The sequence below is a fragment of the Choristoneura fumiferana genome, chromosome 17 (assembly GCF_025370935.1).
Source record: "Choristoneura fumiferana chromosome 17, NRCan_CFum_1, whole genome shotgun sequence".
Classification (NCBI taxonomy): Eukaryota; Metazoa; Arthropoda; class Insecta; order Lepidoptera; family Tortricidae; genus Choristoneura; species Choristoneura fumiferana.
Window position 1 is genome coordinate 17,928,908 of NC_133488.1, and position 24,923 is coordinate 17,953,830.

At 38.1% G+C, this 24,923-nt stretch overlaps 1 protein-coding gene across 1 annotated transcript in view; it reads right to left on the reverse strand.

Moving 5' to 3' along the window:
* LOC141437448 (uncharacterized) overlaps positions 1-24,923 on the reverse strand; it is a 134,088-nt gene that overhangs the window by 88,136 nt on the left and 21,029 nt on the right. The window contains exons 2-4 of the mRNA XM_074100823.1: positions 18,935-19,054; positions 9,168-9,303; positions 7,992-8,098 (exon numbers count right to left, since the gene is read on the reverse strand). Coding sequence (XP_073956924.1) covers positions 7,992-8,098; positions 9,168-9,303; positions 18,935-19,053 — 362 coding nt within the window. The 5' untranslated portion in view covers position 19,054. The remainder of the gene's footprint in view (positions 1-7,991; positions 8,099-9,167; positions 9,304-18,934; positions 19,055-24,923) is intronic.

A 24,923-nucleotide genomic window follows, 5' to 3' on the forward strand; every position in this document is an offset into this window, starting at 1 on the left:
CGCACGAACATCCAAGGAAACACTTGCCAATAATCCAGTACACACGATACAAGCCTGCTGGATCGGAAAAAAATCCTAGCAGATAATACTTACAATAGGTAGTTATATGATACGAATCGACAACTGTTTTCGAGGTAACAAAGGAGTGTAGATGATTTTGGAACTGCTTCGTAGTCTTCTGCTGATTGTGCCAAATCATCGGTTATGATATCCTAACAAAATCCAATTTATAGAGATAAGTAGGTACAAAATTAGCACGGGATAATTTTTTACCGCAATTTTGATCGGCGGCAGTTATCGCGAGTGGGTGAACTTTTGCTGTTATGTAAGTATTTCGTGTAAGTATTTATTTATACCTATAAAGGCAAAACATGGCCTAAAATGCATGGAGATTTGGCAACGTATTCCTTGAGGATCCCCCGAAATCTCAAGTCTAAAATCTAAAACTGTTTTGGTGGAAATAAATGAAAAATTCAGGATGGTACTAAATATATCAAATTTACAAGGAAAATTATACGGCCAAGATTGCTTGAGAATTATTGGTAGTTTAAGAGTAAATAGCAGCCTAAAGGTATAAAATATACCTAAACTTGGAAGATGGTTGTCTGGAAGAGATCGCTTTTAAGCGATAAGACCGCCTATTGTCTACCCTGAATCTAAGTGTTTATATCATAAGTTTTTTGTACTGCTTATGGTGTGCAATAAAGAATATTTTGTATTGTATTGTATTCCATTCAGTACACCATACGAAATCCTTAGAAAAATATTACTTGATTTTTTTCGTAATGAACCCTATTTTGGGTGTGTCAGACACGCTCTTGGCCGGTTTTTTACTTGATGAAAACAACCACTAGGTATCACGTATAATTCTAATATTGTACTTAGACCGCTCTTGTCGCTGTTTCTACAAGAGCAAGAAGCATGCGAAAAAGATACTGGATTTTTTAATATTAAATGAATAATTCCTGGAATGGTAATTACAGTGCAGACATCGTTTACATTTACTATTATTACGTCTCCTATTTCGTTTAATATGTATTCAGTCCAACCCTATCTGTGAAGCAAATTTTCTAATAACAAGTGGTGTAGTTATTTGGTAATAAAATAAGGTTGTGGCTAGGAAAGGAGTAGGGAAAATATACTTAAACAGTCATACTTTAAGTGGCAAAGGTCGTGGGTTCATACCCCGGCTCGCACCTCTGAGTTTTTCGAAATTCATGTGCGGAATTACATTTGAAATTTACACGAGCTTTGCGGTGAAGGAAAACATCGTGAGGAACCCTGCACAAACCTGCGAAGCAATTCAATGGTGCGTGTGAAGTTCCCAATCCGCACTGGGCCGCGTGGAACTATGGCCCAAGCTCTCTTGTTCTGAGAGGAGGCTGTGCCCATCAGTGGGACGTATATAGGCAGGGATGATGATGATGAAGTGACAAAGAATGGAAATATTTTAGCTTTATTATCACGCCTACTCCTACCGTCCATCTGTGTTTATCAACTTTAACTATAACTGAGTGAGAAAGACATTGACAGATTTTTAGTCTAACATCTGGTAGCATGGTGAATGGTTGTGTTGCTCTGAACATTAGTCCTGGTTAAGTTCGATACGCGTTAGTGTAGTGTGGTGGTGGTGTAAGATGGGTTTGTGTGAACTGCATGAACACACATTTCTTGTATAAACGTAGCTATCATAAAGGTCAAAGGCGGGCAATGTATTGTTTCAGTCCATTACAAGCTTTTATTTAACTTGCATTATTCCGGTTACCTTTACTTGCCCGAATTTCACTTGCTATACCAACGTTTGCCATAAAATATATAGAACCGTGCTGTTTTCAGGATTTTTTTAAATGACATCATATAGAATGCAGTAGGTTAGGTTAGGTTAGTTTAATATCAACTCTGAAGAAATTACTTTTCAGAAATAAATTACTTAATGGCAAATGAAAATTCTAGAAAATGATACATTCGGGCATATGAAATTCGGGCAAACGATAGAGAACCGCATTATTCGTACCTATGTGTGAAACAATGTAGGTAGATGTGTATTTTTTCACCATTATAATCTTAGTCGCGGGACTAACAGTAGGGCTGGTTTTTACATTATTTTATTAAAAGATAGAAAGATTTATTTGGTATTTGGGTTGTAACTGAATTTAGACCCACTTCCAGTGGTCAGATTATCTTAAAATTTGGCATAAATCTGTCAAACCTGCTGTGAATCTGGTGGCAATACAATAATCTAGCTGACATCCTGGTAGTCTGGCCAGGATCGTCTCCGCAGGACGGAACAACTCAATGGTTAATGTTATCAACTTGAAATTTGGTACGACATTGGTAGTTTAGATGACAATGCAGGTACAGTCAACAAAATGCCTGATTCAATAAAGGATCAAAAGTACAGTTAGCAAAAAAACTTGTATTAAAACTTACATTTACTACACTTTTACTGTTACTATAAACTATTACTGTTATGCTGCGAAATTTGTTACAAAAATTAATCTTTTCTATTACGTCACAGGCAAAATTGATTAAGTACTTTTTTTTAGCTTTACGTGCCTTAATTTTGGTAATTTGATATAACGCACTTTTCTTAGAAATTGTCAATTTTACAGAAGCTATAAAGTATATTTCACCTAACGTAAACCAATCTGAAAATTACACGATCATAAAAGTTTGTATAATTATTAGTTGCACCTAAAATCATGTTATATATCAAATATGACCATGATTATTTCTTTTTTTTTTATTCGACTGGATGGCAAACGAGCAAGTGGGTCTCCTGATGGTAAGAGATCACCACCGCCCATAGCCAACTGCAACACCAGGGTATTGCAGATGCGTTGCCAACCTAGAGGCCTAAGATGGAATACCTCAAGTGCCAGTTATTTCACCGGCTGTCTTACTCTCCACGCCGAAACACAACAGTGCAAGCACTGCTGCTTCACGGCAGGATTAGCGAGAAAGATGGTGGTAGCAATCCGGGCGGACCTTGCACAAGGTCCTACCACCTGCATTCCAATATTAAAATTCCTGCCTGATTCGTATATTAAATCAGAAATCTTGACTTGTATTAACATTTAAAAAAAAACTAAATTAACTAAAACGGGCTTCCTCTTCCAAAGGCAGCGCAGCGCGGAGCATATGACCATTATGTATTGCGTCCATTGTTGTTTTTAAATTTTATTTATCTTGACACGTTCCATAACAAAGATAACAAAAGCATCCATCAAACCATATTGTAACAAACGTATGTAGCTACAAAGGGAACCGCATTGTTTGTGCTAACAGTCGAACAACTGTAGTTGAGTGCACATTATTATCCACACTGTGACGCCTATGTGCGTTAAATTAAGCAAAAGCGAGCCATAATTAGCGACAAACTCTCCATACATAATGAAATGATATAAAGTAGGTTGGAAGTGTTGGAACTAAGTTGGAACGGAACTTTGCCTCTGCCCTCTATAACTGTGGAACTTATGCAAGATATGGCATATCTTCGTCTCCGCATTTCCCCTCCGTACATTTTTTAACATTTGTTTGTGTGTGTGTGTGTGTGTGTGTGTGTGTGTGTGTCGGTCAAAGAAATTATAGCGAAATTGATCACGAAAAGGTCCCGCCCTGGTACAGTCCCAGTCAAAAGTTGCGAACCACTTTTTTACTTTGTCGTTTTAACACATTTGTCAAATTTGTATGGTGTTAAGTGCGTACATACTACACCTCTCCATTTCTTCCGAGGATATAGGTTAAGGTATACCGTAGGCGACAGGCTAGCAAACTGTCACTATTGTACCGTTTTTGTCAAACTTAAAACCTAAAATTGCTAAAAGTGGCTCCGAAGCGGTAACGTTTCTTGTGCTCTGCCTACCCCATTTGGGAATACACGCGTGATGTTTGTGTGTGGTGTGTGTGTGTGTGTGTGTGTGTGTGTGTGTGTGTGTGTGTGTGTGTGTGTGTGTGTGTGTGTGCAACACAAAACAACGTGTGTTTTTATAAACCCCTAATAGTTCGTTTAGATTCTAAACTAACTATTAAGGGATTATACTTTAAAAGTCTTAACTTTAGAAGGTGATGAGCAACGAAACTGTTAATTGGAAAATATAATTTTCGCTTTTTTAGGGTTCCGTAGCTAAAACGTGTCGGTCTGTCTGTCTGCCCGTCGATTCATCCGCAGCTTTGCTCAGAGATATTATAATCAGTGCTAGAAAGCTATAATTATGGACGGATATATGTAAATTCATGATACTAAAATACAAAATCCTTAGAAAAATACAAAATAAACTTTTTTGGCTTTTCTTTTCTGTAATCAATTATGTTTTTTTATAGTATCAAATGTGCGAATCCGTTTATCTCTTGGCCGGTTTTTAGGCCGTTTATCCGTTTTTTGCTAATTCTATTGAATGTTGTATGAATTGTAGTGTCTACTATTGTATCTGTTGTCCTTTCAATGGTTCAAAGGTTAACTGGAAGAGATCCCTTTGAGGGATAAGTTCATATTTGTACATCTCTTTCTCTTGTTCACTGTAATTATCATATGTTTTATGTACAATAAAGAGTTACAATACAACACAATAAAATAGTACGGAACTCTCTTTGCGCGAGTCCGACTCGCATTTGGTCGGTTTTTTCTCATCATGTCGACACGATATCTTGCCATTGAATTTTATTAGTGAAGCACAAATATTTCGCCCAGTAATTTTCAATAGATCCCAAGTATTTGTCCGCAAAATAACCCCGCAGAATTCGTCCTATTCGAGGTAAAAGGTCTTTGTATGTTGTATTTGTGTGGCCCAGCAAATGTTTGAACAAGTTCCGCTTTACTACTGTAAAAGTTTTTTAGAATATACCGCGGGTGACATATATTCCAACATTAGGTGACGATAGCGCTCAATATTAAATATTTAAAGGAAAGGTCACACCGCTGCTTAAAATACGGAGACGGCACGGAATCTCACGTCACGACATGACTTACCGCATGCTCTCTAAGATAAATCTTAATCGACGCGGACGACGGGCACAGCTAGTCCATAATATTAGTAGGATTCTAAGTACCTACAAAAGCTATCTTGAAATACTACTTGAATTCATTCGAGACAGACAGGCCGTATCAAATTTCTAAGGAAACTGACAAAGAGCTTTCAAGTACTCGACTAAACCATTGGCTTTTGGCGAATATTTTGTTTCTAGAAACACATTTACAAATATATTCTTTGAGTAATCGTCATTGATTTAAGAAATTTGTAAAAAATATGATGACTTGTGAGTGGTTTATTAACATTTCACATTATAAAGCTAATCAGGTAGCGGGAGTGCTGGAAGTATACCTGACCCGAAATCAGTTGTTTATGGCACTTTTGTTTCTCCGAGTACTTGGTTGCCTTCAATATTTTATTTTGACATCCTATCTCCTGAGGATCAATGTCAGGACAGATTGCTTTTGGTACTTAAGTATTCGGACGTAGACGTGGACGTGTAAGTAATCAGGGAAACAAAAGTGCCACAAACAAACCGATTTCGGGTCAGGTACGCTTCCGGTTCACTCGCTACCTGCTCTGTTATTATCATTAAGTATTTATTAAAACGACTTAAACTTCATTAAGTTGAGAAAGAAAGATAAATACAAACTTTTCCGACAAAATACGATAGCAAAATATTATTCACTGCATCTACCAATTTGTAATATCATCTCAATACAATTTTTCTACAGAATCGTGTTCTAATAAGGTTGTCTTATTTTTAATTGTATTTTTTTTTCTGTGCCGAATTTTAGCAAATAAATTTATTCTTTCTTTCTTTTCTTTCTTTCTATAATGTAAATATGATCCTACAGCATAAAACCGACTACAAGCTTTTGCTTGCGGCTTCGCCCGCGTGGACTTAGGTTATCGCGCGCTGTTTCCTCGCGAACTACAAATTTTTCCGGGTATAAAAAGTAGCCTATGTCACTCTCTGGGCCATAAACTATCTCTATGCCAAAAATCACGTCGATCCGTCGCTCCCTTTTCGACGTGAAAGACGGACAAACATACAAACAGACACTTTCGAATTTATAATATTAGTATGGATTAGAACGTTGTTTTCCTGTTGGTAGTAAAGATTAGCCGATTATGTTATTGAGTAGGCATCAAAAAGTAGATCCTAATGTTATTTCCTGCACAAATATGTAAGTAGATACAGACATACAATACTAAGGCGCTGTTTCACCATCCACTGATTAGTGTTAACTGGCGGTTAGGTGTGATGCCGTCGCTATTTGTTTTGTTCGAATAGACAGAGACGGCATCACATTTAACCGTCGGTTAACGTTAATCAATGGATGGTGAAACAGCCCCTAAAGAAACTAGATTTAACTTGGGTACTAGCAGGACCACAGTGACTGTTTTTGACACACATCGACCTCGGGGTTGCAACCCTATGATTGGGAAACAACGCAAATAAAACACTCTGTTTACAAAATGATGTCATGTTATTGTCAACCGTATCAAAAGTTCAATAAGACATCAAACTATACTCAACGGCACAAAATTTGGCCCACACATACAGCATTACATATCACTACATACATTTGAGGGCCAGATCTGCCACTCAGTATATTTTACTAGTTTTATGAGCACATAATTTTAACTGTTTGCCTATTTTCTTGTCTTCTGATTACTAGGTTAGCTGGAAGACATCCTTTATTAGGGGATAAGCTCGCCTTAGTACTTCTGTCCGTATCAGTATTTTTACTTTTATTTTTATATGCAATATTAAAGAGTTCACATACATACACACATACATAGTCCTTTCGAACCCAGCCGTTACGATCATGCGGGTTAATTACATTTGAATTTGAATTTGACATGGCTTGTACATAAGGTCCAGTGTCATCACTCTTGCATTTGAATTTTGAACTTTACATGAATTGTACATAAAGTCCATTGTCGTAATTTTTTTCATACTTGGCTGGGTTCGAAAGGAATAAACACAGACCCAATACTCGTAATCACCACCACCATACATACGCCAACGTGTTTCAAACGTCAGTAAATTAGTTAAGTTCGTGCTTGGTGTTCCAATTAGCTTTCAGAAACTCACACATAGTTTAAAGTGCAGAATCCTTCGGCATTCTAACTATCTTTTATTTTAAGTCGGTAGCGTCGGCAACCGTGAAATTGAATTTACTTGACATGAACGGAATTCCATCACAAGTACAGCTCATATCACGCGTTAGGTAAATGAATTAGGTTAGGTATAGTACAAGTACCTACCATGTTTACGTGATGTGGGATATAATCTTCATTTTTATATACGTCTAAGTCTATATACCACCCACCGCAGGGCACAGGCCCCTCTCAGAATGTGAGGGCTTGGGTTGTAATTCCCACTCCTAATAGACCCCTGGGCCGGCTAATAGACTAACAAAAAAATACGCGCCAACAAAGAATAAATTAATTAATTAAACAAAAAAAAATTAAAGAGTTGAACAAGTTACCTCTAGGAATCTTTAAAATTGAAGATAAAATGAATGGTTATGAAATAAACATATACAATTTTTTTTTTACCTAATCGTCATCCATCATCGAACCGTTTTAATAAAATTTGTTCGTTTTTAAAGAATATAAAAATCTATCACGAATAGTTTTATTAGAGTAGACACATCAACTTATATATTAAGAACAGTTCTATCAGACCACACTTAATTTTCATTAAATTTTTATGGAATAATCGAGAAAAACTTACAAAAATGCAACGTTGCCAGCTCAGCAGGTATAAACGCTCTCAAAAGTAGTCGTAGAAAAAGTATTGTATATACAACGTTGCATAACTTGGTTTTAAAACGCTCCTGGCGTCTTTCATAGCGATATTCGCCTGCGGCTCGTATCGCCTACAGCAGCTCGCCTTTTAATACCTCACTTATACAACAGTTGCATAAAATACTATTAAAGTACCAAAAATACTATTAAATGACCACACTACGCATGGTGCCACAAATACAACAATAGCGCACTCACGTGTCTTTGTCTGCGTGATCACCATCAGAGAACATGTGGGTGATCATCATGGACCGCTCATCTTGGACTGCCATCACTGCCTCCCCGAGAGTTAATATGGCACCAACCTGTCAAAGACATTTGACTTTATACCTTGTTAATAAGATTCCATCCCCAAGAAAGAAATTGTTAATCGGATCCGCAGTCCTCATCTTCAAAATTAATTTATCTATTTATATATATAAAGGCCGTGCCAAGATAAGCTGTGATTCTGCCCCCAGCGAGTTTCGGTTGTAATTTTTATGGATGGTGTGGCAAAATTATTAATTAACCTGCAAAATTTCAGGCCCGTAAACTCTAAGGTTAAAAGAAAAAAAAACGAAATATGATTTTCCTTTATTCGTAATATATTTTTTTCAAGCCTACCGATTATAGCGTGCGTCACATTTACTGAGGAAGAACCGCCATACTGGTACACAAATGATCTTATATTTTGTGTCACCATCTCCGGGTCTATTAGCTTATCCCGACACGGCCTTTGAACTTACTCGGTTAGTAGATTCAGAATAAATTTCTAATGACAGACATTCAGACAGACGGATTTACTTTTGAAGTCTATACCCCTCTACTGTATACTCCTCTCCCGGCTTTCCAGCAAATGGCTGAAGCAAGACTCTGTGGGTAGATAACTAATAATAATAATAATTTGTCTCCCTTCCCAGTCTATAATGTTTTTTTCACTTCTCGTGCTCTTAAAATGTTAGTTAGTCTCTGCATATCGGGACTAAAACTCCTCATTAATCTCTAGGGATTGAAGTTTTATTTTATTTACGTGGGAACCCCTAAACAGTTGGCGTGATTGGTCACGGTGTTTGTGAATAGATGATTATCGCCATTTTCAGTAATTGTGTATAGACAATTTTTAGGGCGTGGAAATAACTTCAAAATTAAAACTGTGCAAAAATATTTAAAATAACACGATTCAATTTCGTGAAACACAATTAATGATTACAAATATGAATCTATTCAATTATTTTAAGGATTAATTCATTTTATTACGCATAGTCCAATTAGTTTTTAAATAGTTTTCAATTTTGACTGTTGGCTAAATATGCAAGCAGTTAAAGCGTCACGTTTGCGTCGTTTTTGTATTTTCGAAAAAGGCTGCAGTCGACCGCGTCTATAACAAATGTGTACCTCAGAGTGGAGATACATGGAGGCGTCAAGCGAGGCGGACAGGTGGGCCATGATCGAGCAGTTCTGGATGATGAGCGCTGCGTGCGCGACGAAGCACAGCACCAACATCTGGAGCATATAGAGCCGACGGCCGCGTCTAAATAGAAATGAATAAGCTTTTTGTTACAAAAAATCATTTTTAATACAATATTTTTCGCTGACTGTACTTTTTGCTGGCTACTTGTATTGTCATCCAAACTACATTTCCGTACCAAATGCCATTAACCGTTGAGTTTCGTCCTGCGGAGACTGTCCTGGCTAGTTCATCAGGATATCATTACCAAATTATTGTATTGTCACCATAAGTATGCCGAATTTGAAATCAATCTGACTACTAGAAGTGGATCAAATTCAACTTGCAAGATTTGACCAGCACATACATACATACATACACAATATATACTTTGCAAGTTAAATATAAGCTTATAAGAGTTCATAAAGGTTAGGTCCAATTTTTTTTCTTGAATTAATGTTGAACTATCGCTATCTCATCTAATCTACGACCGGATAGCCCGCTGGTTAGAGAACCTAACAACGAAGGTTTAGGGCCCGGTAGGCCGGTGTTTAATGTGTATTTATAGTATTTCATGCAACTGTATCGTAATAGGGGTCCTTAAAACACAAGTGTGGGTATAATAGGGTCACATCATATGAGTGTTTTAAGACCTAATTAAGTACAGTTGCATACAATATTTTATCTAATCCTCTATAATGTGTTCAAAAATCATTGAGAATGAGCTGCATTAACGAGAACTAGGTAGGTATGACTGCCCCACGAGCTGCGCCCGCTGCGGGCGCGACGACCTGCTGCTATACGTGGTCGCGGCGCGCTCCAACGTCAACCCCCCCCCCCGTGCTGTAATGATGTATGAAATCTCATTACGATACAGCCGTGTTCATAATAGAATCCAATGTCGTAATGCTGGTCATTACCTATGGTTTTTGAACGTAAAATTGAGGATTTACTATATATGGGTGTAGATAAAGTATATTAGTATCTATTTATTCAAGTTTGTTTATCCGTTGCCTAACACCCATAACACAAGTTTTGCTTACTTGACTAGGTTGATTGGTGTCAAGTGTTCCATGAGATTTATTATTAGGTATTCATCTGATTCAAAGAGCAAATAAGGCCGATTACGTAACTTATTGCTTCCGTAACAGCCTATTTGCACAGACCATGTATATCTGTCCTAATTTTTTCTACTCCCCCAGCATTTTAAATTCTACCACAGATAAGACCTATCCAACGATACCACACACTATGGGGTAAGTCGAGAAAAAAAGGTCATTTCCATTTTACGTCTATGGGGTACACTTAACATTTTATTTTTATTTTTTATTTTACCACTGTCGGCGTGCGTGACTGATATGTATATTCATGCCAAATTGCAGCCTTCTAGTACTTTGATTGGTTTTTTGGAGTCATTTTGTATTTTTTATTTCAACTCCAAATTCGTTACTTTTTCGGGGTGGTGTAGGGGTTATAGCACGCAGCACGGGTTGCTGAGGACCTGGGTTCGATTCCCAGCGCTGGTCTCTTTTTCTGTTTTTTTTGTGTATCCATGTCTCAGTTTGTATTTTCGATAAGCTTTCTAGCACTAACGGTCTCTGAGCTTAGCCACTGACGGACTGACAGACAGATGGATAGACATAGCGAAACTGTAAGGGTTCCTAGTTGACTACAAAACCCTAAAAAGACCAAAAAACATGTGTGTGGACTTACACCATTTAATCAATCCTAATCATGCATGGCACGGTAAGTCGTGGTGCATGACTTAATAGTTGAACCTTAACCCACGGCCTCTCAAGCACAGGCTTGACCAACTGAGGTTTTGAGAATGTGCGAAATTATATTTGAAATTTATCATGAGCTCTACAATTAATGAGAACATCGTAAGGAAACCTACGCATACTGGCGAAGATATTCATGGTGTGTTTGAAATTCCCTATCCGCACTGGGCCCGCGTGGGAATCGAAAGCCTTCTCATTCTAAGAAGATCAAGATACCTGTGATAATTAGAGAGACTTGTGATAACAAGATACCACGTGCCTATGCGTTGATGATGATCTATGATATTGACGTACAGTTCGATGATGATATCAAATCAGTCAATGACACCAACATGTCGCTTATACCAAAACGAGTTAATGAATTGGCTTGACCTCTGCGCGTACGCAGGGCAGGCGCCAATTGTTGGGTGTTACACACACGTGAGTCATAAGATCATTCATGCTCATACGTCTACGAGTCTGGCTGTGATTCATGCATTAAAATTCTGGGTGACAATATCTAACTAATCAATTACTAGAAGACCAATGTTAGATCATTGTTGCTGGGGCGATAAGTATAGATCGAAATCCATCAAAAACATAATCGTCACTACTTTGAAAAAATCTCGTATCTAAAATCAATATGTCAACAAACTTGAACCTTGATGTAATGTCTATAAAGTTCACTCAGAAAAATTATCTATTTTGAGCTACGAGTTTTTTTTAAAGTAGCGACGATATAATATGTCAAATGAGAGCCAAGTTCAATATTATGACATATGCCGCCTTGGTTGTTGACTTCAACGACAAAAGAAGTGAGATCTAAATGGGTACCAAGTTTTTTTTTTTTTTTTTTATTCGACTGAATGGCAAGCGAGCAAGTGGGTCTCCTGACGGTAAGAGATCACCACCGCCCATAAACATCTGCAACAACAGGGTATTGCAGACGCGTTGCCAACCTAGAGGCCTAAGAGGGATACCTCACGTGCCAGTAATTTCACCGGCTGTCTTACTCTCCACGCCGAAACACAAAAGTGCAAGCACTGCTGCTTCACGGCAGGATTAGCGAGCAAGGTGGTGGTAGCAATCTGCGCGGACCTTTCACAAGGTCCTACCACCTGCAAATTCAATTCAATGGGCAGTCCTGAAATTTATTTATAACAACATTAAATGTTTTATAACAACTTAAAATATCATTTCTTCTTATAACTTAGGATAATATATTGAAGCCTAAGGTTTGACTTGGTTCGTTCTCATATACGAATTATTATTAAGTACCTCATAAAATAGTCAAGGAAGAGCTCTGTGCTCGATTTTCGGGAGAATAAAATAAGAACTTACAGCTTTTGAACTTGCGAAGGCAGAATATAATTCGTATATGAAAACAAGCCAAGTCAGACCTTAGGCTTCAATATTATAGTGTCATTTTGCAAATGAATTTTGATAAATTTAGAGTTGCGAACCAGGTTCGAATCCACGATTCTCTGCTTAAGTTTTCTAGGCCACTACGGTTTTTTTAAAAGTTGACCATAATTTGATAAACAAAATCTTCGCAGACGAAGTCGCGGGCAACAGCTAGTTGCTCACGCGAAGCCCATTATACTATCTGTGCAATCAATTTGGATGGAGACCAATTTTTGAATATTCATCTTCTTCGGCTGCCGCCGCTGCCGGTGGCTGATTGGCACGAGTCCTTAGCCGCACCCCTTCCGGATTACTCACGTCTTAGATCATGGCTAATTCGTAGCCCTAATCGAATCGGGCGAATTAGCCCGAAACATGTCGAGCTAAACTCTATTTAAGACGTGAGTTATCCGGTTCTATCTATCATTAAACATGAGTGAGTTGCACGGTTGTTTCATTTTCATCGCTATACCTATCTGTTAGAGTTCATAGTTCCATACGATGTCAAAGAAACGCTGTAAAAGTCTCTTCCGCCTGTTTTTTTCTTTTTTTCCTTAAATGGATTTCGTGGGAGCTAAATTAAGTTAAAATTAGATTGACTCAGTCGAGTGATTGATTTTATTTGACTGACGAGATAAAACACTAAATAGCTTACTAACGTGACCTCCGTCTGTGAATAAATCTAAATTAACTTGATTTTTACGAACACCATGAAACGTTTTCGTGCAACTTCGACTATTTCAAAACGTTTGGGAAAAGTCTCATACGACTACAGCGTGAAAAAAATATTATTCATTAGGGTACCTGTGTATACATATTATGTGTACTGGTCGCTTAAAGGACTATAAAATATTATGAAATGAGAGGATACATAGTGGGATACATACTTCTTTAATTATTCTTTGCTTTTTACGATTAAAAATAAAACGGGTTTTTCTTGCAGATGAAAATGGCCAGCATCGAAAATATTTTATGATACAAATTATTCAAGAATTACACGAATTTATGTTACAAAATTTTCAAATTTTCAGGGCCTAAGCTAACTTAGGATTTTTTTTTGGGTGCCTCCTAAGATCAGTAGGTATCTTTTATACGAGTACATCGGTGTTATGTCTAGGAATCGGTATCAACGTTCGAATTTCATAGCACTAGGTAAGGGTAGCAAAATAAATAAATAAATGCGAATATTTAACGTTAATTTTGTTTTTGTTTTTGCTATCACTTATACTGCGGTAAACTGTACATATACTAAAAGAGGTTATAATCTAAACACGTCATAAAACCTTAATACTCATTTCGCATTCGAAAAAAAATACATGCTAAATTTCCCAACGAATCTCTATTTAACTATCATGCAAAATAATCTGTAAAGTCAAATAATAGTGTATCGAAACATTCATAACTGAAAATTAGCTTTAATGACCAAGACCTAATCCAACTCTATGTTAGCGTTTTGTATTTATACAAAATAAAGGTTAAAAATACTACAGTCAATATGGGAATGGACAGAAGGAAAATAGGCTCTTTATAGTGCACGCTTTAGGTGTTTATATAGTCAAAGGCTTTAGGAAGTCATTTAATAAATTGCGGGTTTTTAGTGTAACTTAATTTTAATTAAAATATCGGAGACATTCAATATTAGTTTCATTCATTCAATTCATTTATATTATAATTATTGGCAGAATAGGTATCCTAAATAAATTAAATACTTCCCAAAGGTACTATTCCACGCGGACGAAGTCGCGGGCAAAAGCTAGTATTTATATATTTATAGTTTATATTATAAATGCGTAAGTAGCTCTGTCTGTCTGTTTGTTACGCTTTCACGTCGAAACCACTGAACCGATTTTGATGAAATTTGGTATATAGGTATTTTGAACCCAAAGGATCAACATAGGATACCTTTTATTCCGGTAGAGGGCGCCACCGCGCGTTAACCTAGATCCGCGCAGACGAAGTCGCGGGCATAAGCTAGTATAATATAAATAATTAACGATATAAGTAAATCTTAATTTGAATAGGTAGTTACCGCTATGAAAAACAATATATACAACAACAACAACATATTATGAGACAACAAACAATAACAATATATTATATTTTATGGTTTTTGTTGATTTAAACCTTGTATTACAGAAAAAGCTTTAAAATTCAATAAATTAGTTTTTTGTCCAAAAAAAAAAAAACCAGCCAAGAGCGTGTCGGACACGCCCAAAATAGGGTTCCGTAGCCATTACGAAAACATTAAGTAATATTTTTCTAAGGATTTCGTATTTTACACGGAATCTTCCAAGTTTAGGTATATTTTATACCTTAGGCTGCTATTTACTCATAAACTACTAATAATTCTCAAACAAACTTAGCCGTTATAGTTTTCCTTGAAATTGTGATATACTTACTACCATCTTGAATTTTTTCAAATTTTTCCACCCACCGGTTTAGATTTTAGAGGGGGGGGACGCTCGATTTTAATGAAAATTTGCACTTTAAAGTTAAATATTTCGCAAACAAATCACTAAATCGAAAAATCGTCTTAGAAAACCCCTAATGGTTTTAAAAGACCTATCCAACGATACCCCACACTATAGGGTTGGATGAGAAAAAAAAATCACCCCCACTTTACGTCTATGGGAGGTACCCTAAAACTTACTTGCCTTTAACACCTTCATTTCAACAAAAATTGTCTTGGGCAGAACCTACTAAAATAAAAGTGTGCTTCATTAACAACACTGGGCATAATCCGGAACTTCCTATAAATGGCTTGGACAGGACGAGGCTAAGTCAAAAACTAAAGTTTGTGAGTAGATCGAACAGATCTATGTAAACGCCACCGACGACAGATCGGAAGTGCCACAGACATTTTTGGAAGTGCAAAGGGAACGCGACCGTTGCCACCATACTAAGGCACTTGTCCCACCGCCGACGATGAGCGAGAAGCGAGTAGAGCGAGTAACTAGAAACGAGTGGGCGAGCAGCGAGAAGCAAGTGTAGTTTTGTGGCTCGGCTGCAAGCGAGTGTTCGCGTGCGACGGGCGATTACTCGCTCCACTCCACTGGCTCGTGCGGGGCGGCCGCCGAGCTGACATCGCTGAGCGAGTATCTATAGCTCAGCGAGTTTTATAGCTCTTGTCGCTGCGACAAAAGATGTAAGAGCGAGTTCTCGCCGACAGTGTGAACAGCCAGCGATCAACTATTAATATATGTGTCTCTTTTACTCACACAGGATCTTATACCTTTTGTTCGTTTCTTGAGCGAGAAAATAGTCGATAGCCAATCGTTTCCTCGCTGGCGGTGAGACAAGTGCCTAAGGTAAGTGTCCGAGTGCTGGACACGCTTATGCCCAATAGACGACCACTTGCAGTCACCTCTATTGCTAATGTCATAAGATTAAAGATGCCAACTATTGGGACAGTGTCGAGCACACGTACGTTTGCCTTACGTTTAATAATCGAAACGGTGCAGCGGCGGATACCCGAGAACGGTTCAAGGCCATAAAATACGAGTGTCTCGGCGCCCAGTACGAGTCCGTCGCATTCGGTGTCGAGACACTCGGTTCGTGGGGCAAGGGCGCACGAGGGCTCCACAGAGCTCTAAGCAAGCGCTTGAGAGAGGCAACAGGTGACCCTCGCGCAGGCAGCTTTCTCGCACAAAGACTTGATATAAGTTGATAAGTAAAATAGCAATTCAACGTGGGAATGCTGCCTACCGCCGACGGCAACCTCACCTAAGGGTCTCCATTGAGATTAGTAATTTAAAGTTAATTTGTTATTTAGGTAGCTATTTAAGTTATAAAAAAAAAATACATGTCGAGCTAAACTCGGTTTAAGACGTGAGTTATCCGTTACAATATCATTTAGTATGAGTGAGTCTCACGGTAGTTTCATGTTCAAAATAGTTTTAGTTATGTTAATTGTATACTTAGTCCCTGTTTGTATACCCACTTATATTGTTCAATAATCATAGAAGTGATTAATCTGTACATCATAGTATGCCACCTGAATAAAACTGAATTATCGCAGACTTATTTCTAGACAATCCAATGCTCTACCTAAATGACAATTCCTTAGAGATACTAGGAAATGAAAGACAAACTAAGTATCCATTGAATAATTCAGTACTGCATTGTAATTATAGGAAAATATTTGCTGGAGATAGCTCATTTCATAAATAAACTGAACAACACAAATACTAACATTATCACAACAGTTGTTGTATGATTTTGTTATTGTTATATTGTTATCGAGCTTTTGTTATTGTTATCCACGGAACAGTTCCGTGTTGTCTAACCAACTAATCATACTAATCTATCTATCTATGAAATTCTTGTATATATATTTCGGGGAGGTCGCCCGAATAATCCAACTCGGATGGGCAGCGTTCGGGAAACTTCGTGATGTCTTCTCGTCCAATATTCCGCAGTGCCTGAAGACTAGAATCTTCGACCAGTGTGTGTTGCCAGTGATGACTTATGGCGCTGAGACGTGGTCCTTGACTATTCGCCTCTTATAGAGAGGCTCAGAGTCACGCAACGAGCTATGGAGAGAGCTATGCTTGGAGTTTCTTTGCGCGATAGAATCCGGAATATCGAAATTCGTCGAAGAACTAAAGTCACTGACATAGCTGGAAAAATATGCAAATTGAAGTGGCAATGGGCAGGCCACATCGCTCGAAGAACAGATAACCGTTGGGGGAGAAAAGTCTTCGAGTGGCGACCACGGACCGGAAGACGAAGCGTTGGCAGGCCTCCCACCAGGTGGACTGACGACATCGTGAGAGTAGCGGGAAACCCTTTGCGGGGAGGCCTTTGTCCAGCAGTGGACGTCGTCCGGCTGATGATGATGATGAGGATATTTCGGGGATCTTGGAAACGGCTCCAACCATTTTGGGGTTTTGGGGATGAAAGATCGATCTCGACCCAAATGTACATATATTATTATTTTTGTTAAATATTTGTGATGCATAAAATTAAATATCGTTATGAATAACATTGTAAATATGTTTAAAAAAAATAACCTCGTTGAGTTTCTTGCCGGTTTCTTTTTAACAGAGGTGTTTCCGAACCGGTGGTAGTGCTTTATAGCCTAAATTGAATAAAGATATTTTGACTTTGACTTGGACTTTAGTGAGCGTGTGTGTGTATTGTTTCACGCTGGACGGATTTGTACGAAATTTGTGATGCAATTAGCTGGATGCCTGAAAAACAAGAAAACGTAGGCTACTTTTTATTAAGATATTCCCACGGGATCTCTGTAAAAATTCAAAAACTAAACAGTCTAGCTAAAGACATTAAATTTTGTATTGGTATTTTTTTATACGGTGTATTGGGTTACCTAATGATTCGCCGACTATTTTTAGGCAGATTATTGATTCGCCGAGTAACGGTACGCTGATGAATTTGTACGCAGATGTATTGTTTCGCAGACTTACGTTTCGTAACTCAACCTTTAGCAGACTACATTCACAGAAATTCGTTTAGCCTATTAATCACTACACATTTTGCACATTTGCTCGAACAACCTTTCGCTTTTGTAACGGTTGAACTATTTATTATTCAGTGCGCATATCAACTTTTCGCATCTTTTCGTTTCGGTTGGGGAATGGCATTCAATACCGCGAATATGTGTGGATTACACTATGGCCTTATTGGCATTTTTACACGCCGTGCTGACCGCGCATTCTATATGATTTTCTTATGTACCCTCATAAGTTTTAAAAGTAGGTATAACGCAAGTAATAAACGTATTTTTGACCACCATTTGTATTTATTTTATATTGGAGTCTATACAACAAACCAAGTCGCGATTAGCGTCAGTTCGGTTCTGGCACTTCGCCGGCCGCTGCCGCGGCACGCTCGCTTCGCTCGCTCGGCTCGTGCGTTGTTGGTCGCAATTCTACCTAACACTCCTCCTCGCTAACGCTCGTCATCTCACCTAACTACATTTTGATAACAGCTAGTATATTTATATAGTCAACTCAGTAAAATCCTACCTGTCGTTTGACCGATTTTATCTACGCAGATTACAAAACAAAAATAGACTGAACATTAAATCTAATTAACAATATGAATGCCATGTGATAACTCTGCTTATCGTATCTCGACGAACAGTTGTTCGGTTTACTGAAACAATTACGAAACCAACAATCTACTAAACGTAAATCTGCTTATCGCTATTCTTCCTACCGACTACTCGGCGAAACGAATAATAGGCGTAACGAAATTATACCAAACGTTGCTCGGCCAAAAGAAAAATCTGCCAATAGTTGTCTGCGAAACGAAAATCTGCGTAATGAAACTCGGCGAAACGATAGGTCACCGGTGTATTGTTTTGGTGATTTAGTTTAATTCCCCGAACATAATTGAAACTAATATATTATTCAAAACAGTGCAAATAACCTGTAGTTTGTCATTAACTTAGATATATAGATAGATAAAAAGCTTTATTCACAATAACAACATATATCAGATATTATTGGGTAGGTAGAGCTACCTAACTGGCAATTCAATAAATGTGTTTGAACCTTTACCTAAACATCTGCCTTAAACAGACTTACGTGGACAAAGGGTTGATATTCAGGCAGCCAACTTTGACAGTGATCGTGTAGTCGGGTCGCTCGATCGGCGTGTTGCAGTGCGATACAGAGTTGTCCACACGCAGGCCGTGTGACGTCATTCTACAACAAATTATATCAAATTAGAAAAAAAAGGACATTATTATTACTGAGATATATTGATAAACCACCACCACCGTTACCGAGTGCCAACGTCGTAAACGCACTCACCTATGAAAAAGATCTTCATCTTCGGAAAAGATCGAAACTTGACGGCTACTTGACGGACCATTTCCTGTAATTCTGTAATTTAATACTGGCTGTTTTTCTGTCAGTTCTAATCTTCTAATCTATATATATAAAAGAAGAAACTGACTGACTGACTTATAGATCAACGCACAGCCCAAACCGCTGGGCCTAGAAACTTGAAATTTGGTACAAGGGTTCTTTTTATGATGTAAATGAGCACTAAGAAAGGATTTTTAGAAATTCATCCTCTAAGGGGGTGAAATAGGGGGGTGAAGTTTATATGGAATTTTCTCATTTCTGGACTTAGAAATATGAAAATAGGTGTATAAGTTTTCGGTTACAATTAAAAATATCTGTTTAAGTGAAATGGATAAAATTCCCCCTAAAAGGTAAAATGGTAACGTTTGTATGGTAATTTTCTCATTTCTGGACTTAGAAGTATGAAAATAGGTAAACAAGTTCTCGATTAGAATTAAAAATTATCTATGTAGGTAAAATGGATGCAATTCCCTAAATAAAATAAAAGTTCCCTGAGTAAAATGGGGGGTAAAATTTGTATGGAAATCTTCTCATTTCTGGACTTAGAGGTATGAAAATATAAGTTCTCGATTACAATGAAAAATTATCTTTTTAGGTAAAATGGATAAAATTCCCCCCCTAAAGGGGTAAAATGGGTGGGGGGTAAAGTTTGTATCGAAAATTTCTCCTTTATGGATTTAGAAGTATGAAAATATATAACTATATAAGTTCGAGATTACAGTCAAAACTTATCTGTGTAGGTGAAATGGATACAATTCCTCCCTAAAGGGGTAAAATGGGGGGGGGTGAAGTTTATATGGAATTTTCTCATATGAAAATAGGTGTATAAGTTCTTGATTACAATTAAAAATTATCTGTGTAAGTGAAATGGATAAAATTTCCCCCTAAAGGGTAAAATGGGGGGTAACGTTTGTATGGCAATTTTCTCATTTCTGGACTTAGAAGTATGAAAATAGGTAAACAAGTTCTCGATTAGAATTAAAAATTGTCTATGTATGTAAAATGGATGAAATTCCCCCCCTAAAGGGGTAAAATGGGGGGTAAAATTTGTATGGAAATTTTCTCATTTCTGGCCTTAGAGGTATGAAAATAGGTATATAAGTTCTCGATTACAATGAAAAATGATCTGCGTAGGCAAAGATAAAGAAAGAAGAAGTAGCTTTCGACTTATTAGGGGGGAGTTTCTATGAGACTTCCTTATTTCTAGACTAAAAATATGGCTGGTCACAATTTAAAATGATCCGTATGGTGTTGGCGACTTCAATAGGGGAGGGGATTTTGCATACAAAATGTACACATAAAATGTGGAAATTAAATTGATAATTAAAATGATGTGTGAAATAAATTTGCAAATAATTATGCAGTAGGTACCTAACTTTAAAATTAATTATCGGGTTGTGCATAATAAAATCAATAATATTAATATAAGCGTAATTATTGTATGATTATCCGTTCTTATTTATCTTTTACCTAATTTACAAATGGTGTAGCCGTGGTGGCCGAGTGGTTTGACCTATGGCCTCTCAAGCAGAGGCCTCTCGTGGGTTTAAAGTTTCAAACCCCGGCTCGCACCTCTGAGTTTTTCGGAATTCATGTGCGAAATTACATTTGAAATTTACCACGAGCTTTACGGTGAAGGGAAACATCGTGAGGAAACCTGCACAAACCTGCGAAGCAATTCAATGGTGTGTGTGAAGTTCCCAATCCGTACTGGGCCCGCGTGGGAACTACGGCCCAAGCCCTCTCATTCTGAGAGGAGGCCTGTGCCCAGCAGTGGGACGTATATAGGCTGCGATTAATAAACTAGCTTCAAAACTTTTGAAATAACATAACCTACCTAAAAAAAAATATTATAGATAAACAACCGTAAAACCATAGTAAAAGAGGACAAGTAGGTTCACAACGAACAAAAGTACATCGCGCGGCTTAAATGTGTGCGCCGGTTGGCGCGGGTACGCACGTAGGTACGCACCCGCCGCACGCACACACTGATAATTTAAGGAAGATTAAGGGGCTGTTTCACCATCCATTGATTAGTGTTAACTGGCGGTTAGGTGTGATGCCGTCTCTATTTGTTTTGTTCGAATAGACGGAGATGGCATCACATTTAACCGTCGGTTAACGCTAATCAATGGATGGTGAAACAGCCCCTAAGTTTTCTTTAATCAAGGCTGCGCTGCCGTCGGTGCCGTACGTTTTGATTTTAGCTCGCTCGTCTTGCGCTCGCTTCGTGAGATGATCACTTTTTACGTTCGTGTATTCGTACTTACGTATTTTTTGTATAAGGTATAGTTGTAAATTAGTAGTATATAAGTGTAGTGTAATAGTTTCGTGCAAGGACACATAAAAAAAAATAGATCCCTACCTAACTATAAACAATATAGTTATAGTATATGTGTACAGGTAGAGTCATTCACGATGACGCGTGCCGTGGTTCTTATTACAATGTCATTAATGTCTAATATTGACAAAATCACGCGTCTTCGTGGATGGCACTAGGTATAGGTAAACAATAGTAGTATGTATACAGTCACCATCACCATTCCGGCGAATTCATTTAGTATAATAATAATTATATAACGGCATAGAATCCGTCTGGTTTCTCACTCTGTGGACCTCATTTTGTGGACTGTCAATAATTAAACGGGATAGGATTGGGCCTGGTCGAAAAAGGAAAACACAAAAAAAAATAGGTATTTTACATAGTAGTCATATTATGATGTAGGCAAAACTACAACTACTCAAATTGCGTTCTAGACCGTCTGAGACCAACTCAAAAATATCAATAATAATAAAGATGTAAATTAAAAAGTAAAAAGTAGGTAGTACAAAAATAAAAAGGAGATTCAAAACGAATAACCCGAGATTATAAAAATATTGGAAATATTCGTAGGCGACTCGGTGGTAGCTAGGTCTATTGGGCTCGTTTTTAGCGCAGGGCATGATCCAAAGGGTTTAAGGTCACTACCCAATCATCGTATCATACCATGACTGTAATAGGATCGTATCAGGCACATAATATAACACAGCAGCAGGTAGGTAGGTAGGTTTTGCAGGTGGTAGGACCTTGTGCAAGGTCCGTCCAGATTGCTACCACCATCTTGCTCGCTAATTCTGCCGTGAAGCAGCAGTGCTTGCACTGTTGTGTTTCGGCGTGGAGAGTAAGACAGCCGGTAAATTACTGGCACGTGAGGTATCCCATCTTAGGCCTCTAGGTTGGCAACGCGTCTGCAATACCCCTGGTGTTGCAGATGTTTATGGGCGGTGGTGATCTCTTACAATCAAGAGACCCATTTGCTCGTTTGCCATCCAGTCAAATAAAAAAAAAATGGAACGACACGGACTACAACATGTCAACGGCCTGTCATACTCATACCCATTAAAAGCGTATTGACACCGTTTTTGACGCTCGTTACAGCGACGGTTCGTTAAGATACGTGCTAGTGGGCATAGTCTCATACCTACTTTTCAAAAAGAATATATTTTCGCATTTCGCAGGTGGTAGGACCTTGTGCAAGGTCCGCAGCAGTACTTGTATCCCATCTTAGGCCTCTAGGTTGGCCAGGGGTATTGCAGATGTTTATGGGCGGTGGTGATCTCTTACCATCAGGAGACCCACTTGGTCGTTTGCCATCTAGTCGAATAAAAAAAATGTTTTTGCCTGACAAGTTGCTATTACGGTCATGGTACCTATGATACGGTGTAGTGGGTAGAGACCTTTATTGTCTAACGCACTCGGAACCACTATCGGCAAACAATAAAGGTAGTAAGAGGTATGTTATGTGCGGGTTTTTGGGCGGTGGTGATCTCTAGTGGAGCGATACCAATCAAGAAACCCACTTGGTCGTTTTTGCCATGCTATGTCGCATAAAAAAAAAATATGTTTTTTGTCTCTCAGAACAGGTTGGACCATAACCAGTATTCCTTCACGGCAAAGTGGGTAAACCTCAATTGTTCTTCACGCACTCGGAAAACTATCGGTAACCAATAAAGGTAGACCCTCTGCGTGAGTGGCGATAGGTCAAACCACTAGGCCACCACGGCAATTTTGAGCAATAATTGCTCGGCAACACGAATGGATCAATCTGAAGAAATTAGTGGAGCGATATGCAGCAATTTCAAAAAAATGCGGCAATTGTTTCAGCAATATTGCTTCTCATTTATGCTTATTGCTTAATGTCGCTGATACGAATTGCCGAATATCCTGTCGGTATAGAAATACAAGTCAATTTGTTTTATATCTCGTGTGCACTTAGGTATTTATTCTGCGGCTTCTACGGAGAGAGCGAGCGGGCGAGTGGAAGTACAGATACATTCAACTTTTGTATGAATCCCCAGTAGGAATCGAATCGAAGGATTCAGGCAAGTTTTGTTGATGCAGGGATTGGTTCTGTCAACTGGTCATCCGTTTCGTAATTAATGAGCTAACTTTATTCAAAAGAAATTCAAAATCACTTCGGTCGGGGCATTCTAGTAAAGTTTTTGAATAAAATAATCATCTAGTTCACAGCACAATGAAGTTTGCATCCGTGTTGTTAAAAACGTTCGCACCCACAGATACCTACGCCTAAGCCGCCGCCGCAAGAAAAATGTCGTCCATTTTTCAACTGAATTACTCGTGGAAAGTATTGTCAAGTTTCTTGGAGTCGCGCCTTATCGCTCAATATTGTAGTTGCAAAACATTTTGCCAAATTGACGCTTGTTGCCGTTGCCGTAAATTGCTTTATATTTTGTCACGTCGCAATCGACCATCATTGCTCATATTTAAGCAATTTTTGTTGCCCATGTAAGCGCACCTTTAGACAATGCGGCCTCAGGTACTAATAACTTCCATCCATGCATTCACCAAATTCAATAGGTCCTTTTGCCCACCGTATGAAGCGGACTACGTACAGCGCCACCTGTCGGCGAGTAGCTGTACTATTATATACGTCGAAAGTTATATATTACTCTAGGCAGAAATTCTGGATATGGACTTTAGAAAAGCTTCATAAATTAATAGCGTTACCGAATTCATGTTTATCATTATTCTTAATTGCCTTTTAAACAGTAAGAGTTAGGCCACTGTTATTTTTAAGAAATTAACTTCCTTTGACCGTTCAATGTTCCTTGGAAGGTAACGGAAATTAAAAATAACACGGTGTATACTTGGCCGGTTAGAGGTATTAATTAAATATGCAAAAATAGGTACAAGCCGACCTCGTCTGATGTAAGTGTTTGTACAACCAAATGAATTTATTAATTGATCAAATATACCTACGATTTCAGCAGAAAGGTCCTTTGTATGGAATCTGTGATTAAATTATTCATTATCTTAGCTTTATTTCGAAAACTTTGGTCCAGTACTTATTTAAAACGCGTTCCTATTCAATAACATCCTATTATTACAACGTGAAAGTTTGTACGGGAAGGACCGAAAAGACCTGTGAAGTAAAATGCAGGCTCGACCGGTTTTATATTTTAACTAAATTTTCCTAGGCCAGAGAGTAGTTATTTTAAACTTATAAAGCCGAAATTTATATAACTTCCATCACAGAATAGATAATAGTACTACTTTTATTGTCTTTGAATTTGCAGCAACTTCTAGCGCCATCTAGTGTCCAATAGTAGAACTGATACGACGCAATCGAAATATCGCTCAACTATCGTATATTCGGTACATTATATTGACTGCAGTTCACGATTCTGTTTTTAGATGGACTTT